At 37.7% G+C, this 21850-nt stretch overlaps 1 protein-coding gene across 15 annotated transcripts in view; it reads right to left on the reverse strand.

Annotated features, from left to right (window-relative positions):
- PDE4D (phosphodiesterase 4D) overlaps positions 1-21850 on the reverse strand; it is a 1698276-nt gene that overhangs the window by 297327 nt on the left and 1379099 nt on the right. Inside the window, exon 1 of one of the 15 annotated variants that reach the window (XM_055422345.2) lies at positions 13338-20292. The exons of the other annotated variants lie outside the window; for them this stretch is intronic. Within the exon in view, the coding sequence (XP_055278320.1) occupies positions 13338-13402 (65 nt within the window). The 5' untranslated portion in view covers positions 13403-20292. Of the gene's footprint in view, positions 1-13337; positions 20293-21850 lie in introns of those variants that run through there. 15 annotated transcript variants of the gene reach the window in all.

Raw genomic sequence — 21850 nt, forward strand, 5'->3', positions numbered from 1 at the left:
CCTGTCCATCACCAACTCCCGGAGTTCAGTCAAACTCATGTCCATAGAGTCGGTGATGCCATCCAGCCATCTCATTCTCGGTCGTCCCCTTCTCCTCCCGCCCCCAACCTTTCCCAGCATCAGAGTCTTTTCCAGTGAGTCAACTCGTCGCATGAGGTGGCCAAAGTATTACAGTTTCAGCTTTAGCATCAGTCCTTCCAATGAACACCCAGGATTGATCTCCTAAACTGTAAAAGCAGAAATCTTTTGCTCCACAGGAATACTTTAGAAACTCACTAGTTTGGGAATTTTATGAAGGTGAGGGCTAATATTTCATCAATGTCTCTCAAAGACCCATCAGGGTGCCTGGGGCAGAACTGAGTTAATAAACATTGTTAAGTGAAGCAATGAAAAATATACTTTTATTTTTGCAACTAATAAAAGAGCTACAGAAACAAAACTCTTCTTTAAGAACAGTACATTTTAAGCTACAGAATCAGATTTCATGGTCAAGTGGCTAGAAAATGATCTTGTACCACACTAAAAACAAATTCTCAATTACTAAGGATTAAGACTTAATTTCTTAGCATTCCAAAAAATTTAAGTCTGGAAATGTGGTAAAGCTAAAAGCAACTTAATAGGGGGAAAGTGCACAATCCAGGAAGGAATGCTCACCCAGATTTTGGAGGTCAGAGGTCAGGGCTGTAGGCCACACTTGGTCCATGATTTAACATCCCAGCCACGGAGTCTGTCTGATGGGATGGCTATGTTTGGCTTCAAAAGGCTGACAATGAAGCTGAATGAGCCTGAAGCACTGGTTATGGTCCTTGCCCCGCGTAGGTCTCTCAGATGAAGAGAGCACCAAATTGATAAAGAGTTAGAGAAAGTCAACTGTATGTCAACTGGGTGATGAATGTGTACAGCATACATTAGCATCTGCACACGCCATTCATGGTTAGTTGATGGTCCTGGGATGAGTCACACAGAGAAAGAGAAATGTTAAGGAAAACTGGGAAGGTAGATTCTATTAATAGACAGGAGACTCGTGAGGGAATAAGGAGACGTGTTGAGACTGGAATTACCAATGAAGTTGGGAAACTAAGGGTAAAACCCACAGGAAAACAGGCACACATCCTCTCTGATCTGATACTTTACAATTCTTTGTCACAGAGAGTAATTCTGCCTTCACAATTCAGTACAATTCTTATCAGAGCACCATCTATTAAAATAAAATTAAACATAAATACAGACTGGGACGTTTTCCTGGTGATGTAACACAACTCCTTGTTCTCTCTGCATGCAACAGACATACGCGCAATCCTGCTGATGGGACTGGCACCATACTGGGTACCCAGGTACAAAGATGAAAAAATCCAGTCTACCCTACAGCCTGTTCACAATTCCTGAGGACAGGCAGGCAAGACAGCAGTCAGCTGCCATGTCATGCTTGCCATGCTTCAAGTGCTATGCTAGAGAAATGGACCAGGTCTCCTGTGAACACAGAGATGCTAAGTCACTTCAGTCGTGTCCGACTCTGTGTGACCCCATAGATGGCAGCCCACCAGGCTCCCCCGTCCCTGGGATCCTCCAGGCAAGAACACTGGAGTGGGTTGCCATTTCCTTCTCCAGTGCATGAAAGCGAAAAGTGAAAGTGAAGTCACTCAGTCGTGTCTGACTGAGCGACCCCATGGACTGCAGCCTCCCAGGCTCCTCCATCCGTGGGGTTTTCCAGGCAAGAGTACTGGAGTAGGGTGCCATTGCATTCTCCATTGAACACAGAGAAGAACATCTTAATTCTAAACGGGAAGGCCAGGAAAGCTTCCCAGAAGAAATGCCCCTTGAGGGTGAATCTAAGCAACAGCTTGCATATGAAATTGTATTCAAATGATTACTATAAATTGACAACAGTTGTGAATTGAACTGATAGTCCTAAACACCAAACTGTGACCTAAACAATTGGCATATTTTTACCCTGAATTTATATTTCAAACAAAAATTTGCTTAACTGTATATTAGTGAGAAATGAATGGACTACATACAACTACATCAACATGGGATAAACTCTCAAACATCAATTGGCAGTGAAAATAAAACCCACCAGCCACAAAACAGTACAAACTGTATTCATTCATTTTATATAAAACTCAGAAGTGGAAAACAGTATTCTGTGATTTGTTTTGAAATCAGGATAGTTGTTACACTTTGTGCTGGTGGGCAGTAGCTAAAAGGGGCACAAAGGTGGCTTTAGAGTTGCTGGTAGCATTATTTTTAATCACGGTGGTGATTATAAGGGTGGCCACTGATAATAGGAATTACTAATTTTTATTTTATTTTTTTCTGGTTTGCAACATCCAAAAGAGTAGTTATGGTTTATGACATGTACACATGTTCTTCATAGGTGACAAATGACAAAAACATGTCCAAGTTTCTAAAAACACACACAGATTTGTATGGATATATAAATACTGCTTTTGCTACAACTGAATTTTTGTGCAAATTTAATGACAGAGTTAAATTGTAAAGAATTATTTTGAGACCATTAGGGCCACTTAAAATGGCAAGCAGCCCCATGATATCCCTCTTCTCTTTGGTGGCATCACCAAAAAGTTGGCAGCACTTTTTCTGAATCTCAGTGCAGCTCCCGGTATTATTCCACGTGGCCACTACCAATGGGTCACAGATGAAAATGATTAGGCATCTTGGTTTTAAACAAAGAGGACTGTCTATTTCCTTTGTTATTTACATGCGAAAGACATTACAATTAAGGACACATTTCATGTGTATTTCTAAGTCAGGATATAATTTCACAGCTATGTACGTAAAATGATTTTCCCAATTATAAAAACACTTACAAAGGGATGTTTGCTAACAGTAAGTTGCTGATATTTTTGTGTTTTACATTACCATGGAAACACCTTCTGATTCATATACAATTAGACGCAACTTTAACAACAGGACTCAGATAAACAATCGGGACTATTTTTCTCAAGCAGAGATTCAGGGAATCTTCACTGACCCAGTTTTTTCCCTCAAGGTGGTGAGCCCCACCCTCAATCACACCTTTTAGCCCAAGGAACAGTTGTTAATTATAACAAAGTAAAGCTTTTACACATTTTTTTTATTGGTTACTACTCATAATAAAATAAGTACAGAGCAGAGACAATGGAATATTAATTGGCTGCTCTCACTAAACCACTGCATTTTCTACATTTCCAGCCTCTATGCTATTCAGCTCATCCTGAAACCTCTGGGTCGCAGGAACTGATCTAACCAAGTCCCCTTTTTTGCATGTTGTCTTTCTAGATGGAGAAAGAGGCTCGTGCCGTGCTAGGATGGCAGAGTAAAAATAAACAGGAGTCCTACCCAGTCTGGGACCTGCTAAGGATGAGGAGACTCAGGCTATGGAGATAACAATCTGTACATTACACAACCCAGAAGGCATGTCAGGACTAGAGGAGCAGGGGATCTGGAAAGACAGGGAAGGCCTGGCAGTAAGACTGAACCACCAGGTGGCAGAAAGTGAAGAACTAAAGAGCCACTTGATGAGGGCGAAAGAGAAGAGTGAAAAAGCCGGCTTGAAATTCAGCATTCAAAAAAAAAAAGATTATGGCATCCCATCCCATCACTTCATGGCAAATAGATGCGGAAAAAGTGGAAACAGTGATAGATTTTATTTTCCTGGTCTCCAAAATCACTGCAGATGGTGACTGTAGCCATCAAATTAAAAGATGCTTGCTCCTTGGAAGGTAAGCTATGACAAACATAGACAGCATATGAAAAAAAGCAGAGATATCACTTTGCCAACAAAGGTCTGCATAGTCAAAGCTATGGTTTTTCCAGTAATCAGGTATGGATGTGAGAGTTGGACCATAAAGAAGGCTGAGCAATGAAGAATTAATGCTTCTGAACTGTGGTACTGGAGAACTCTTGAGAGTTCATTGGACTACAAGGAAATCAAACCAGTCAATCCTAAAGGAAATTAACCCTGAATATTCATTAGAAGGACTGAGGCTGAAGTTGAAGCTCCTGATACTTTGGCCACCTGATGTGAAGAGCCAACTCACTGGAAAAGACCCTGATGCTGGGAAAGACTGAAGGCAAAAGGCAAAGAGGGCAGCAGAGGATGAGATGGTTACAAAGCATCGCTGACTCAATGGACATGAGTTGAGCAAACTCCAGGAGATAGCGGAGGACAGAGGAACCTGGTGTGTTGCAGCCCATGGGGTCACAAAGAGTCAGACTTATTGACTGAACAGCAACAACAATCTAAGGTTAAGGTCTGGGCTTCCAGCCCTTCTTGTGAGATTAACCCACTGCCTGGGACTGCTGTCCGAGAGGATTCTGACCTATTTTTAAATAACTAAATCAGAAGCATTTTAGCTTCCAACTGATCACTTCTTGCTCTGCTACCTTCTCTGTATCATTTATTCTTTGACCCACCTGAACAGAAATAGATCTTTGAAGCACAGTGTGATTTATCCAGAACACCTAGCTTTGTATAAAGGCTCGGTTTGAGGTGTCCCAAGAACACTGTCTCACAGAAAATAAGCTCTTATAGACTGAATCAGTTTCACTCTATAGTTCTTGATTATTTAAAAAGTCCCAATGATATATAAACTTGAAAAATGCATAATACAAGCTAACATTTCCTGATACAAGGAATCAGCTACTGTGCTAAGGACTTTCATTAATTTTAATTAAGTTAATTAACTTATCTGACATATTTACATATATATCATTACTAAAGGTAACATTATGGGAATTCCCTGGCACTTCCAAGGCCTTCCAAGGCAGGGGATACAGGTTCGATCCCTGGTCAGGGGACTAAGATCCCACATGCTACACAGTGTGGCCAAAAAAAAACAAACAATAACATTTAATAATTTTTAAAAGTATGTGAATCCATGAAATTCTCTTATTTACCATGCAATCTTGGGTAAGTTTGCCTCACTATTCTAGAAAATGAAGAATAATAATAATGTGTGCCTCACAGGATTTATGATGAGATTTGATAGGGTAATTCTTTTCAAACACACAGCCTGATATCTGTCACAGAAGCACTCAGTAAATAGCAATTACCATGATTTTTACTTCAGTGAGACTATGTTTTGGAGAAGAGAGAAGAGTAAAGTTACAATTTCAAGACATGAATTTTAGCAATTTAATAAGCTATGTGACTTCCAAAAATGTTACTGATCAGAGTTTAGTTACCTGTGGAGGTCTTTGGACAAAGCACTATCTTGAATTTGCTTCAGGAGGTCATGGAGACCTCAACCTCCATACCTCTCCATACATATTCCTTCAATCCAAGTTGTGACAGAATTATCATGATATTACCTAACTTCACAGACATAAGCTTAAGCATTACATTAAAGTACCATACAAATTATAAGTGGAAATACTTTCACGAATTTACTTGACAGTTTTAGCTCTCTATTTGACTTCAGACTTTGTGTTTGAGTTTTAAGAAAAATATTTCTCCAACAAAATCTGTTGCCACAAAAACACTGACCTTGTTTCTAACCATTTTTCTTAACCTTATTTGACTGGAAGTGAAAGACCAGCAAATCTTTTCCACTTCCAAAAATGGGGTCGGGGTGGGGAGAATTAGATTATAGGTTATTTTATGTGGTCCTACTCATTTCCAAGAGTTTATGGTTCTACTCACTGGTCATCAAATGCCAGAGAGGAAGAAAACAGTGCAATTTATTTTCAGATTGGGGGAGAGGGTGAATAAACTGAATGCATCAAGAACTAGCTAGATTTCCAGAGAATGAAGTCGGGCCAAAGTCCACTTCCCACGACTCCATCTATCTCTGTGGTCCATGGTGGGAGACTTGTGCACACCTCGAGAAAGAAGGCAGACAAATACAAAAGGGATTTGCTCTTGAGCTGTACATGGTTAAAAAGAGAATCTTGAAATAATCAGGACAGAAAGGAAAGGCATAGAGCAGCAGCCTACTGACCACTTTTGTAATACTAGGAGGCAGAATCATGAGTGACCAAAGCAGTGGAGACAGTGGAGAAAACGGAATACAACAAGAATACCACCACCACAAAAAACATGGGGTTTAGAATTAGATCACGTTTTTTTCAGCACTGTGATTTACGAGTTTTATCTCCTGTAATTATGAAGATAAAATGAACTAAATCATGTACAGCACCAAGTCCAGTGTCTGACAAACAGCAGGTGCTCAATACTATATATCTGTTATGTGGGTTCGATCCCTGGGTTGGGAAGATCCTCTGGAGGAGGAAATGGCAACCCACTCCAGCATTCTTGCAGGGTGAATCCCATCAACAAAGGAGCCTGGTGGGCTACAGTCCATGGGGTCACAAAGAGTCAGACATGACTGAGCACGAACACACACACACATATCATTACAATGGTCACCACTCTGGTTACCACTGTAGACTTAGGGGCTACTATCCCAGCTAGCTGGTAATCCAACTGCCAGTCAGAGTTACCTGCTGTTCTATGACACATCTATAGCAGAGGAAACATTACAGTAGTGGTTGCCTGCCTGCCAGAATTCCACTGGTTAAAAGTTGACACATTTTGCAGGAATTTATCCTAACTAAAACAGTTTCAGTCATATAAATCCCCTGACACAAAGAAGAAATTCTGTACCACGCTGCAATGAAGTGAAATCATGGATGTTAGGAATTGTTATTTTCTATATTCCATATATATATGAACATTTCATACATATTCATTTTAAAAAGTTGAATTTCTCATCTTGAATGTATTTTAAACAGGACAGAGACTCAGGCACAATGGGAACACTCTTTTGCATGAAGCCTGAAAACAATTACACATTGAAACTATGTTTTAACAAGTCACACTGGTACCATCCCCTTTACAATTCAAAATGAGTATTTTGCACTATGAAATGAAATGGAGAAGGAAATGGTAACCCACTCCAGTATTCTTGCCTGGAAAATCCCATGGACAGAAGAACCTGGCAGGCTACAGTCCGTGAGGTCACAAAGAGTTGGACGCCAATTGAGTACATAAGATTACAAAATATCACAAAGTCACTTACTAGTCACTTTATTCCATAAAGGAGAATCTACTTATCTACTGATTCACTACCCTGATAACTAGGAAGAAACGGGTTAAAATTTAAGCAAGGAAGATTAGCATTAGCTATAAACAAAACGTCTGAACTGTGCGGGCTGTAAAACATCAAAACTTCTCCAGTAAGGAAGTTTCGGAAACTGTCATCTCAATGTGCATATATTCTACACTTGGTTTCTAGTTTTCTAATTTCTTGTTCTCCCTCACGGAACAGAGAAATGGAGAGACTTCAAGTCCACTTTCTTCATCCTCCGGCAGAAGCTTTTAGTCCTGAGATAAAGGGGAGAAACAAACAAATAAAAAAACACTGCTACATGCAAGTTCATTACTAGAGCTGCTGCCAGAAGGTGGCAGTGTGATTAAACAGGGCAGGGCGCCAGATGGTGAGTGTCTGGTTCAAAATGGGCTGAAGTCCTTCCAGCCTCCCCTCTGACCTTCCCTCTTATTTCTCTAGCCACTTCTTCTGATTTTTCCCATAATCTTCCCCTTATTGTTTCTCACTGTTATTCTGAAGAGCATCTTAGCTTCGCTTCCCCAATTCACATCCTCACCTATCACCCAGAATGTTCCTAGGAGAGCCAACTGTCTAGGAAGGCTGAAGGCAGATAATAATGGCATAACATTCATATTTCCTCTGTTATGCTAAGAACTGCATCCACAGGTTCTGGAATTCTCTATATTCTCCATTCTTCTAAAAGACTTTCTAGTTTAGTCCAAACTTGACCACAGAGCAAGGCATTTAGGGAGTTGAGAATTAGAATTTCATAATTTATGACTTTAAAGAGTATCTGTGATCCATTCTGTGCTTCTCTGGCATTAAAATATATACATTTTTAATGTTTTAAATAATATTCAAGCTATTTTAACCACTTTTCCTAAAAGCTGCTTATCTCTAGATCTGGGATTATCTCTAGGTCTATATCACCAGATGTGATACAAACTTAGAAAATGGGATCAAAAAGGTTTATTGCAGGTTCAAAGCTCTGAACCAATCTTGAAAATAGTCACTTCCCTAAGTCCAGTCACACTGCATAACTGGACAGGCAGAAATTATGCAAATTCCATTTGTTTTCCCATTTGCAAAACCTTGTTAGATAAAAGATACAGGAAGGAAGACTTTGTACCTTTTTCAAAGCTGAATTTAAACATTATGAAACTTTATACAAAGTCTGGGAAACTTGTTTCTTACCTGAAGCCTTACAGATCTTGCAGAGAACAAAGTAAGACTTTCTAACAAAATTGGAAAGATGATCTATTAGAACTGAGAAGCACTGACTTTTGCTTTTTATTTTTCTACAATAGGGAATAGATAACTTTATTTGCTACTAGTAGAGAATAATCACAAAACCCTTTCAAATAGTTATTTTTCAATGCCCAACATCAGCCTTAAGCTTTGAAAGTGAAAGTCGCTCAGTCATGTCCAACTCTTTGTGACCCCATGGACCATACATGGAATTCCCTAGGCCAGAATACTGGAGTGGGTAGTCTTTCCCTTCTCCAGGGGATCTTCCCAACCCAGGGATCGAAACCAGGTCTCCTGCATTGCAGGTGGATTCTTTACCAGCTGAGCCACAAAGGAAGCCCAAGAATACTCAAGTGGGTAGCCTATCCCTTCTCCAGCAGATCTTCCCACCCAGGAATCGAACTGGAGTCTCCTGCATTGCAGGCAGGTTCTCTACCAACTGAGCTATCAGGGAGCTTTACAGGCTATCATACCCCAGAAGGTCAACTTCCAATTTATCTTTTCAGTCACCCAATAGCTAACCAAATATTTTAGTGCATTTGCTATATGCACAAGATGGATAATTTGACAGTCATCTAAAGTGATACTTATATAAATAGTGGTGATAATGATTTAGTCACTTAGTCACGTCCAACACTTTGCAACCCCATAGACTGTAGCCCGCCAGACTCCTCCATCCATGGGATTTCCCAGGCAAGAATCCTGGACTGGGTAGCCATTTTCTTCTCCAGGGAATCTCAGGTCTCCTGCAGGCGATTCTTTACCTACTGAGCTACCAGGGAAGCCCAAAGAAACAGAGCACTGCCTCTGAAGCAGACAGGCATGGGATTGAACCTCAGCACTCCCTAGCAGTTAAAGTGCCTTGTTCAAATTATTTTATCTCTTAGGTTCATTTCTTCATCTGTAAAATATGGATTATCAACTCCTTTTCAATATTATTACAAGAACTAAACAAGATACTATATGTAAAATTTTCCACAGAGTTCTCATTCATAAGAGATATTAGATAAAATGAAAGCTAGAAATATTATATCAGAAAAATACATGATGAAGTGGAGCACAGAACTAATATTCACAACAGTTCAAGATATGTAAGTAAAAAAAAAAGAGAATAGTTGAGGCTAGGATAGCAGGGGTTAAAAGTAATTTTCCCTCCAAAATATTACTGTCATTACATCTTTTTATTTTCAGTTAGAAAAGTAGTAGTTTTACTATGATCATAAAGCCAAAATAAGAATTCTCAGTCAGCCTGAACTTTTATAAATTTAGGAGAATAGAGTTAATAGAAAAGAACAATCATTTATTGATCTGAGAAGAAACGTTTTTTAGAAAGTTACATCTGCTCACTACTGAAATGCTTATTTGCCATATTTTGGACACTGAGCAAATTATTGTTTACCAGATATACATATGGCTACACATATAAAGATGAGTTTGCTAATGCACATGGTAGTTATACTTTTAATATATTTAAACTCATGTATCATAATTCCTTAATGAAAAAGTTCATATAATATAGTAAAAGAATATATAGTCAGAAGAGTGAAAATCACCCTGCCTCCATTCTGGCCATTTTTACCCTAGAAGGTAACCACTAGTAAAGGCTTGGAAAACAGCCTTCTAGGCTTACTTTCTATGTCTATAAACCTAAGTAAAATTTTTACATATTTAATAATCTGCTTCAAAACTTACTTTATAAAAAGACTCACAGTCATATCTTAGACAAGAGCACCTTCCCCCCACCAGATTACACAATGAACAATCTTAAACATCACAAGTATATGCCAAATAATGAACAGCAGAAAAGAACAAAGTCCAGTTTTATTGATCAAAGTTTTCTATATTTATATTTGCAAGGATAATTATTTTTCATTTAAATTGAATTACATAAGTCTTGGTTAGATAAATGAGAACTATCTCTGGGATATATTTGTAAGTGGTAAAATGCTATAGAATCATAATTTTATTATAATATATAACTGCTGACTATATCTAAATTGAAGACATGTGAAATTAAAATATTTATGGATATGTAACTCTTTGTTTTCTCACAGAGAATTTAAAGGTGGACTACTACTACAAAAACGGCGGAAACAGAAAGGCAAAATCAATGATTTTGCTAGTTTTATTAACTGTCTGAGCACAAGAAAACATCTAGATCATGGTTTTCTCAATTTCTAGCAGATATTTAAAGGAATGCAAAAGGAGTAATATCACAATTAAATTCTTTTAGAACCTGGCACAGAGTAAGTAGTCAATAAATATACCTATTGAAAAAATAAAAGCAACTTAGTTATCCATATTATATAATATTTTATATACATTTTAAAATATTATATGATAAGGAAACATCAATTTCAAGATTATTTTTATCTTATTTTTAGAAATTAGTGGAATTTTAACTATAAGTAAAAGGCTTGTTTTTTAAGCAGATAAACCAGGAGGAAGGATATATAATATCATTAGGAGTTTGTCATGAAATCCTCTTTTAAAATGTGAGTATCTCAAAGGGATTCAGTCAGGGCTGTAAATAACAAGTTCGTGTGGATTGTTTTTTATGGTAGTGGTTGGAAAGAAACAGGAAAAAAGCAAAGGAAAAGTAATCTGAAGCACTGGGTTCTTGCAAAAGGCAATTAGCAAACTGTCCGGAAGCATCCGAAGAGAAAATAGACAGTCTTAGAAAAAAGGGGGCAATGGAACAGACAAGATTTACATAAGTAGCATTAAGATAGGAAAGGCAAAAGATGATTCTCCAAAAGAAAGTATTCTCAAGCACAGAATGAAATAAAATCATCTGAAAAAGGAATATTTACTTGGTCTCTCTAGTGGGAAGTCAGTTGTTAAGAGGATGAAGTAGGTTTTGGTTTCTGAAAAGGAAAGCATGTAGGGGTGGGTGTTGAAAGGACACCATCCTACTGAATTCTCGGGAGCATGTATGTACAGAGGTACAGGGAGAGAAGGGCTGCTTTTTTTGTTAATCAAGTAAACATCTATATACATGTGTGTGTATGTACACACATACACACGTGTGTTTCCTCTCTACACCTAGTCTATAATCCATGTTGATTCTACTATTTAAAAATATAAATATAAATAAATGTTATATAGAAATTGAAAGATAAAGGGATAATAAAACAGTTAAACTATAACTACAGTGATTACAACCTCAGGTCAATGATTCAGAGACAGCAGTTTGTATACCCAAACAGTTACATTATTAATAAGACAGAGGTAATATTATATAATTAATAAGACAGATCCATAGCCTGCCGTCAGGGATCATTAGCATAAAGAGAGGCATTAAGGCATTAACTTCTTACATAAACACCATCTAAACCAAACAATATTCAAACTATTTAAAATTAAATGGAACAATACACACATTCATAAATCAATATTTTAAAACATATACTTTGAACTGTGGCCCTATTTATTTATGACCTTACATAACACAGAATAATCAAATAGAATAGTTGTGGATAAAAATAGACTATGATAACCTCAGAGGAGTAAAGGATGTGGATGTTACTGAACACTGAAATGCACTAAGTGTTGCTGATTGATTAGATCCTAAATTTGGAACTAAGTCTCCTGGCGTTTTAGACAAAAACAGCAAATAGGTTGGTTAAATACTATTTATTCACATATAAGAGCCTGTTTTCACATAGGCAGGACAGAAATCACAAGTGAATCAAATTCACTAATAAATTTTGATTACCCATTTATATTAGAGATTTATATTAGTTATGGCAACTAATAAAATGATTCTAGGTATTTCCCAGTATTATTTGGCATAAAAGAGCCATACAAATTTAGTTGCAGATGCAACCTTTTCTTTAAATAAACTCAAAGAGGAATTTATCACATGTATTCATTTGTTTTTAAAAAAAATCACAATTGATATGAGATCAAGTCTGCGTCTATAGCTTATTAAAACTCACAGAAATACCACTGCAGGACAATTCTTGTTTCTAGTCCCCTACAAAACAGCAGTACAATAACAGCAAATGATAACCCAATCTCATAAATGTGGGCTGAATTCCCTATACAAATAATGCAAGTATTTATTTGTGTGTCTGCCTGCTCAAATAATTATATGTAGTGCATCTTACCTGCCTGCTTCCAGCCTTTCCTCAACACCTGCCTTCATTCATTGCTTTTAATTCTCCTGTCTAAAGGATTCTTTCCATTTCAAAAAAGATGAATTTATTTATATATTTGCAATCAACCACTAAGATAAACAAAATAAAATTAACCTCTGAAACAGCCATAAAAATATTTTTGTAAATAGCTGTATTAGACACAAAAGTTACTTATTAAGAAACTATTCCTTAAGTACCATGTGCATACGGCGATATCAAATACTGTAGAAACAGTAGAACTAAATATTAGAATAAATTGAAGTTAATATACTTTTTATTAAGATGAAAACACTAAAATTACCACACACAAAAACCCCACAAAATTATCAGGGAACATTATATTAATAAAATAAATTATCCTGAATGATAAGCAACTTGATATACATTTAGTCATATAATTAAATTCAAGTTGATTATATGATTAATATGTAAAACATTATTAATTATTTTAATAGTCGTGTGCTGAAAGCTAAAGCACTACTTCTAAAGACTGCAGCAAAGATGGTTAACTACTAGCCTGCTTGTCTATCAGGCAAGAGAGATAAGAAAACATGCAGGCAGATCAGACAGTGAAAAATGATAGATTTTCATTTTCTAAACTTCCAATGTTTTTGCAAGTTTCCTTCTTCTTCTAAAACTTGTCACCAGATGAATTGCTATGGTCCATGAGGAGTTAAAAAAAAAAAATAAAGTGTGAGCACCCTTATTTTTAGAGCAAACAAAATCGAGCAACAAAATAGAGCGTGAAAGTGTCACCAACACTGTGCTCTTTCTTACAAAGCCCTAACATCATACCTAACTCTTGAACCTCGTCAGCAATTACTACATACTCCACTATTACGTCAATCTTTAAATCAAAGAAGGGGAGAAGCAGGAGAGAAAAGCACGTTACCACACTCCCTCTGAAGTCCTCAGGGAACTTGTAGACCGGGATCTTGGCTTCATGATAATGCTCATTTTGGAGGAAAAAGAAAAAAAAAAAAAACTCTTCAAGAATTCTGATTAATACATTTCAGCTGTGTTTCTACAAAGATGGCTTGAAATATATTCCATTTTCAAAGGAGGTTGTTTGAAGAAATCCAAATTTCCCGGAATCCAATTTCTGCCCCCAGTCCAGAACAGAGAGAGGTTTCTAAGACACAGAAGCTTTTCCCTCTTTCATACTGAATTTACTCCATCACCAGGCTGTTCGGAAGTGACAGTTTGTTTTCTGTTTTGCACTGCCAAGGGAGGAACTGGATTTTGAATCTATTCTTCATCTGGTCACAAGGGTAACCAACAGAGTGAAAAGAGCCACTTGATCGCATCTTTTTTGCATTTCCACAATACCAGGATTAATGGTTTCCGACCGTCTAAAAGTGCTCAGGTTAGAGAGAAAGGAAGCAAAAATGACCGCGAGGTACAGTAACGACACCAGAGAGCCGTCAGGGAAGTTCCATTTCAGGGCGACCACAGAAAAACACTCCTCTCGGGGAAGCCAAGTAGTCAGAGAGGGAACAAAGCTCTCCACACTTGAGTTGGGCTCACTGTTGTACCTGCGAACGTAATTTCCGCTGTGTCCCCTGCTTAGAATCTGACTCCGTGCCTTTGTGAATGAGAACTATCATTCAATCTCACCAGGCAGAAACTATTCCTCAAGGGCTGTATGACGTCTGTAGGAAGGCAGTTCAAAACATCGCAGGGAAGTGAGAGAGAGGAAAAAAAAAAAAAAGACCCGGCGCCCAGCGGGTCTAGTCAATTGCTGAAATTTACAAAGCTTCTTTGCAGATCAGCGCCAGAGAGGTGGAGTGTAAACCAGCCAGACAGAAGACATCTGGAGACTTATTTCCTCCTCTGGGAAATGAGGTGTCTCTTGTTATTCAAGGTAAGATTCCCTGAGCACCTTTATAAGGAACACACCCCTTCACCATAGACTTGTTTATCCACCCTCAAAAAAAAAAAAAAAAATCATTTTCTAAAACTCTGGCACAGAAAACTAAAATTTCTAGTCAAAAGTAAAGTTGAGAGGACTTGGGAGACTTAGCAGCTGTTCATTTTGGGCACATTTAATGAAATTTCATGCTTTGGGGTTGGTTGTAGAAACACAAATTGTCTCTTAAAAATTAAACAGAATGTAGCAGGCATCGTTGCATCAGGTCATGCTGCAGTGTTTAAACTGAAAAGTCTAATGTCATGTTGCTGGACAAGTGGCTTCATGTACTGAGGCTGTTTCCTTGCAGGATGTTTTGTAAACCTTTTTTTTTTTTTTTTTTGAAAATCATATGCAAATTTCATTGATTTAATATGTATATACCAAGATTCTGCGTTTGCAAATTCCTAACAGCTCTTCAGTAAGGAATGAAGCTTATATCTCAACATCTCTTACTGTGAAAACTAATCCCTGCCCCAGTTCCTATATCTGAAATAAAATATTTTTTGTTATAGCAGACATAATCTAAACAGATCCATTTTGAAAACAAATTTATGGTTACCAAACTTATGGTAGGGGAGAGGGATAAATTAAAGAGTTTGGGATTAACATAAACACATTGGGCTTCCCTGGTGGCTCAGATGGTAAAGAATCTGCCTGCAATGCAGGAGACCTGGGTTCGATCCCTGGGTTGGGAATATCCCTGGAGAAAGGAAAGGCTACCCACTCCAGTATTCTGGCCTGGAGAATTCCATGGACAGAGGAGCCTGGCAGGCTTCAGTCCATGGGGTCTCAAAGAGTCAGACACGACTGAGCCACTTTCACTAAACACACTACTGTGTATAAAATGGATAACCAATGGATTTTATTTATATATATGTATACATATATATAAGACTAGTATATAGCACAGGGAACTTTACTCAATATTTTGTAATAATTTATATGGGAAAAGAATCTGTAAAAGAATGAATATATGTGTAAATGAACTACTTTGTTGTACATATAAAACTAACACAACATTGTAAATCAACTATGCTCCAATAAAAATTTTTTAACAACCACCAAAAATAAACAATTCAAATTGCTCCTAAGAGAAGAGGATTGGACTTCCCTCCCCAATCCCTCTAAACATTTCCACTAGGATATATATTAACATTTGTCTGGGTGTGCCAACTTCAGTTAATTTGAATGTGAATTACCAAGTGAAAAATACTTTAAGCATCCTGATTTCTTAAATGACATTAGTTAGTACGTTGGTTCTTTAGCCTGACGTGATTCTGGTATTTATTTAGCATTTGCAGACAGGATATTGTAGCGCAAGCGTGACCCACCCAAAGGACTTGGAAAATTAATGTAGTAAGGCATCTCGCCAGACCTCTGGCTACTTATTACAGCAAACCCTTCACCACCTCCTCCCCGGTCACACTTCAAGGTGCACTTATTTAGTCTCCTCTCAGGCCACTTCAGGTAAATGCCAATAAACTGCTTGCCATATAGCTATTTCCTTAAGCTTTTCAGTTTTCCTATGACTGTTCAGGGACATTCACAGATTCTTGGCTCTGTCCCATGTTAAACACGTTGCTGGCACTTTAAGGGAGGTTAACCAATCACATACTTTCAGACATTCAAAAGAAAGCTGGGGAAACTACTCCCCTTTTTGGAGGGAGGGGGCTTATGAAAAGAGGTTTACCTTTTTTCTTGGAATTTTAATGTAGAGAAAAAAGAAAAAAATCCCAGACTAAGTGAAAGTAACTAACTACTATTACTTATTTGAAGTACTGTTCTCTTTCATGTAAGGCCCAGCAGATATCTTCTTGTTGATATTTCAGAAACAGTAACCACACAATGAAATGTCTGAATGTTGAGGGTTAAACTCTCTTGAAATAGCTGCATGACACAGGGAGCTCAAACCCAGTGCTCTGTGACAACTTAGAGGGCTGGGAAGGGGTGGGAGATGGGAAAGAGGTTCAAGAGGGAGGGGACACATGTATGCCTATGACTGATTATGTTGATATACAGCAGAAACCAACACAATATTGTAAAGCAATTATCCTCCCATTAGAAATAAATTAACTCAGAATTAAAAACTCTCCTAAAATAGTCAGTCCTCTGTTTTACCATCCCCAAGAAAACTCTTTCTGTCCCAGTGAGATTATTTAGCTCACTGGCACTCCCTTCCCTGTCAGAAACACATCCTTAATCTCTTTAGGTTAGTGCTGCCCTGTGTTCTACTCAACATTACACGTATTCCAAGAATCTATCTCTGAAAATCCTAACCCACTTGTTGGGTACACTATATAACAGTCCTTTAAGGACTTTATATATCACCCCTGTCCCCAAAGAAAACAAGTTTAAACAGTGGGGAATCTGACAACATATGCAATGAGCCAGAAGACTTGAAGCTTCTTAAGATACATCCATCAAGGTTACAGAAAAAGACAGACGCACAGTAGTACACAGTAGCACAGTAGTACAAAGCCATAGAGGTTGAAGTTTTTAATTTTGTTCTTATCCCTGTTATTAAGGTAGTGACAAAATGATCACAATATTTTAAAACCCTAATAGTATTTGTTCAATATTACAGTGTTTTCTCCAGTCTAAGGATTTTTCCCCCCATAAGGTAATTTCTGAAATAATGTTTTATAAATTGAGTATCACATATTATTTCCCCTGAAAATCGCCTCAGAATGGAGGGATATGGCACTGCTTCCTCCCACACATTCCTGTTAGTCCACAAATATATGATGGTGTACACGATGGCCAATGAGGATGCCTGAATCTGGGGAGAATTTAGGGACTTTGGGAAACACGTGGACCTTGTCTGGAGGGCTTTATAGAACATGCATTTGATCTAGAAGCTACTATGATTTCTAGCATCTTCCTGATATACTGAATTGTGTCATGTTATATAGACTTCTGTTTGACTACTGTCACTGCAACATTTCAAAGGACTGTACCACAGATGTTTATGTTCACCATGGTCATCCAACCGTATACATTTGGTTGATTCAAACCACTGTGTGGTATCATGTTTCCTAAACTTCAGGCATCTGGACACAACCTCGGCAAGTTCTGTCCTACTGGAATCTATACCAGGTATACACCATTATGACTTGATATTTTTCTTCCTTGACTCATTCTCTTTTAACTTAAATAACATAAACAATAAGCTTATGTTTATTTGATTAAATGGGTTTGACATGCTGATTGCATTTCCCCCAAATAAAAGCGTTAATTTAAAAAAAAAAAAAAAGCATCCAAATATCACCTAAAATCTCTCCCATACTAATGGTGGTCAGGAAGCAACATGGGCAACTCTCCTGTGGAAAGCATCAGCTCCAGGGAAACAGACTGGGTGCACCCTCAAACCTTTTATTCAATGGCAAGCACAACTTGTGGGACGAAGGACAGTTACCAAAAGCCAAGCATTAAACGTAAAATAGTAACTGAAACCAACTGAATGAACTGTTAAGTTCATTAACAGTTAGATAGTATGTTAATTATTATACAATTTGATTTGTTTCAGATGTTATTACTTTGAAATACTCTGCCCACTTTCAAATCTCTATCCTTTGAGTAAACTCTTATTTTCAGATTACAATTTTTGAGAACCATGTTATGATGTAGCAAAATATATAGGCCTGTCAAATGTGCTTAAAATCAGGACTGCATATAGGTCAAGTAACCTTGTAGGAAGAATGAACATGGAGCACAGGTTTGTTATTTTGTTGCTACTACAGTTTCCTGGCATTCTACATTGTACTCAAGTATTTAATAAGAACAAGACACTTGGAAGTCTTGCAGTATTTCCTACTTATTAAGGAATAATGTGGTATTGCCCTTATCTGAAGGGGAATCGATAGCAGATTTTGAGCTGTTTCTCTTATATACATTTGGATTCAAGGACTTTTCTATAAGCATAAACCTCCTTGGAGCTAAGTTCCTTAACTCCTGAGGAAAAGCTCAAGAGTATTATATTTTGAATGCTTCTGACCTTCAGGTTTCCTACCTCTTTTGTAAAATGTCAGGTTAGAAAAGTAATTATCATGATTTTGATGTAATCCTGCTTGTCTAATTCTGCTTTTCATGTCATATCTAAAAATGTACTGCCAGGACCAATGTCAAGGAATTTTTCCCTATTTTGTTCTAGGAATGTTAAGTTTTAGGCCTTGTAAGTTTTTAATCCATTTCAGGTAAATTACTGTGACCACTGTAAGGTACAAGTCCAATTTCATTATTGTGTATGTGGTTATCCAGTTTTTCCAACATCATTTATTAAAGAGATTATCCTTCTCCCAGTGTATGTTCTTGGCTCCTTTATTAAAAATTAATTGACCAAAAATGCATGAGTTTATTTCTGGGTTCTCTATTCTTTTTTTGTTTTAATATTTATTTATTTGGCTGTGCAGGTCTTAGTTGAAGCATGCAGGATCTTTTAGTTGCAGCAAGTGGGATCTAGTTCCCTTATCAGGGGTTGAACCTGGACCCCATGCATTGTGAGCATGGAATCTTAGCCACTGGATTACTAGGGAAGTCTCAAGACTCTATTCTGTTCCATTGATCTATGGGTCTGTTTTTATGTCAGTACTATACTGTTTTGATTACTATAACTTTGTGATATAGTCTGAAATCAGGAAATGTGATGCCTCTAGCTTTGTCCTTCTGTTTCAAAATTGCTTTGGCTATTCGTGTGTGTGTGTGTGTGTGGTTCCATATGAATTGTAGGATTGTCTTTTTTATTTATGTGGAGAATGCTGTTGGAATTTTGATAGACACTGCACCGAATCTTTACATCAAGCTAAAAAGTTTCTGCATAGCAAAGGAAATCAACAAAGTTCTTTTGGGTTCTGCATCAAACTGTATGGGCTTCCCTGGTGGCTCAGTTGGTAAAGAATCCACCTGCCATGTGGGAGACCTGGGTTCAATCCCCAGGTTGGGAAGATCCCCTGGAGAAGGGAACAGCTATTCACTGCGGTATTCTGCCCTGGAGAATTCCATGGACTGTATATGTATAGTCCATGGGGTCGCAAAGAGTCGAACACGACTGAGTGACTTTCACTCCCTTCACTCCACTCTGCAACTGTACAACTGTAACATGTGTTTGGGGGGGTGGGGGTGGGCAATTCTCTGACACCACCAGCAGGGTGTCAGAGAATTCAACTCAATACTGACACCATCCACTTGGAGATAATATCAGATTCCACAGGTTAAGGGCTCAGTCCCATGAGACTCCCTCCTGCTCTCTATAGATGTCAGTTGCAAACCCAAGTTGTTACTTGCAGTACTAAAAAATTGGCTATAAATCAGAGGGTCCCATGATCCCTTTCTTATTTGCTAGAGATGCTAACAAGAATTTAGGAAACACATTTACTCACTAGATTACTGTTTTATTATAAAAGGATATAACCCAGGAACAGCCAGATGGAAAAGGTATGTAGGGTGTGGTACGCAGAAAGGACACAAGGCTTCCACACTCTTTCCTGGTGCATCTCTCTGCCCCATATCCCCATATTCACCAATCCTGAAGCTTTCTGAACCCTATTCGTTCCAGTTTTTATGGAGGCTTCTTTGTTACTGGCATGATTAAATCACTGGTCTTTGAGGACTGAGTCAACCTCTCAGAAGTCTGGGTGAAAATCAAAGTTCCAACTTTCTAAATGATTGGTTGGTTTCACTAGTGCAACTAGTCCCCTTCTTCAAGTTCCCTAGGGACTTTCCAGAAGTTACCTTATTAGCATAACAAATGATACTTTTATGATTCTTATCACAGGAAATTCCAAAGGTTTTAAGAGCTGTGAACCAGGAACCAGTGGAAAAAGACCTAATATGTATTAGAAACAGATTTTGGTCATCTGAATGACCAAATGTATTTTTCTTATAAATCACAATGTCACAAAAGTGAAAATTTAACCTATGTAATGGAGAAGATATTTGCAAGCCACATATCTGATAAAGTATTAATATTTAAAATACATATAAAATTCATACAACTCAATAGCAAAAGAACTCAAATAATATGATTAATAAATGGGCAAAGGACTTGAGCAGATATTTTTCCAAAAAACAAGACATATAGATGGCTAGTAGGTACATAAAAAGATGGTCAACATTCCTAATTATCAGGGAAATTTAAATCAAAATCACAAGATAGCACCTCATTCCAGTCCATCAGCCAGTAAGTTCTAGATTTTCAAGATATCCAGGATTAAACAATTTAAGTTCACTGTCCTCGTTTCTAGTTTTTAGGCTCATAAACACTGTGATGAGGGTATACACAACAAGGTTACAAGTCTGTTAGCAGTGAAGTGTGTAAGATGTTCAGCCATAGTCCTAGAGTCACTTGCGGTTACCTCCACAAGAGACGGCATTTTGATTACCTCATTAAGTAATCCTAACAAACGATTATTTTAAAAGGTAACAATATGTGAGATCTCTGATAATATAGATTTCAACATTTGTCAACCAATTATATTGTCAATCAAAAGGTGCAGAAAACTAGTTTTTAAAACTGGCATAAGCATTTTCGCCTGGGATCAGTAATGTTGACAGGATATGTACTTTGTAAATAACTCTCAGAACTTTGTACTAATTCAAAATATGGGATCAAAAGAAAAAAAAACATCCTGCATTGTATGGCTCAAGTAAGCTGTTTAAAGTTTCATAAGTGCTGTTGTATTTCCTTTATATTCTAAACCTCTCTTCTTCATTCTTTATGTTCTTCCTTATTCTCAAATTATGTGTATCTCTTTAAATTTAACCTCATTTCAATTAAATATTTAAATGATATTAAAGAAATGCATGCAAATAGCTCATCAGAGCTGAGAGTAGGATTCTCAAACTCCTGCACTGATCCCTGACCCGAGGTCACATATGAGGTTGAGCCCTAGAAGGGTGATGGAGGCACGAGTGCCTGGGTGGGGCTAGTGCACTGGGGAGTTTGCTGTAGTGAGATCAGGTGCCCAGCAGGTATTTTATCTGACCACCCTAAATGTCACTGTATGACTTTTTTCCCTCTGTGGTGGTTTGTATTTTCTAGGGATGGGTATTATGTCATCCTGCTAGTTGTCTGATGTGGGCAAGAAAAGAGAAATGGAGGTCTGCCTGATCAGTTTGCAGACTTTCGTAGCATCTTCCAAACACAGTTTGCACAGCTATCCTTCCCAGCCTCTCTGACTATTGCTGCAAAACCTCTTGTCTTCCACAGGGAGACATACTGACTATCCAGAGAAAGAGTCAGGACTTGTGGCTGGGTGTACATTATACATACCTTTGTACTGTCCCTATTTTTAGAGTTCACTCATGTTATTGATTTGGGTGATATTTTTAGAGAAAAAAAAATGGGTGGGGAGGTCATCTATCCACCATTTTGAAGCTAGAAATCTATAGATTTTACTTTAAAATGAAGGAATTGGCTATGTCAATTTAAGTTCAGGTATTTAAAAATTATATAACCAATGGCTAAATATATTTTGACCCTCTATAAGTATAGATCA

The sequence above is a fragment of the Moschus berezovskii genome, chromosome 18, assembly GCF_049115385.1.
Source record: "Moschus berezovskii isolate FMDL1 chromosome 18, NW_MosBer_1.0, whole genome shotgun sequence".
Classification (NCBI taxonomy): domain Eukaryota; kingdom Metazoa; phylum Chordata; class Mammalia; order Artiodactyla; family Moschidae; genus Moschus; species Moschus berezovskii.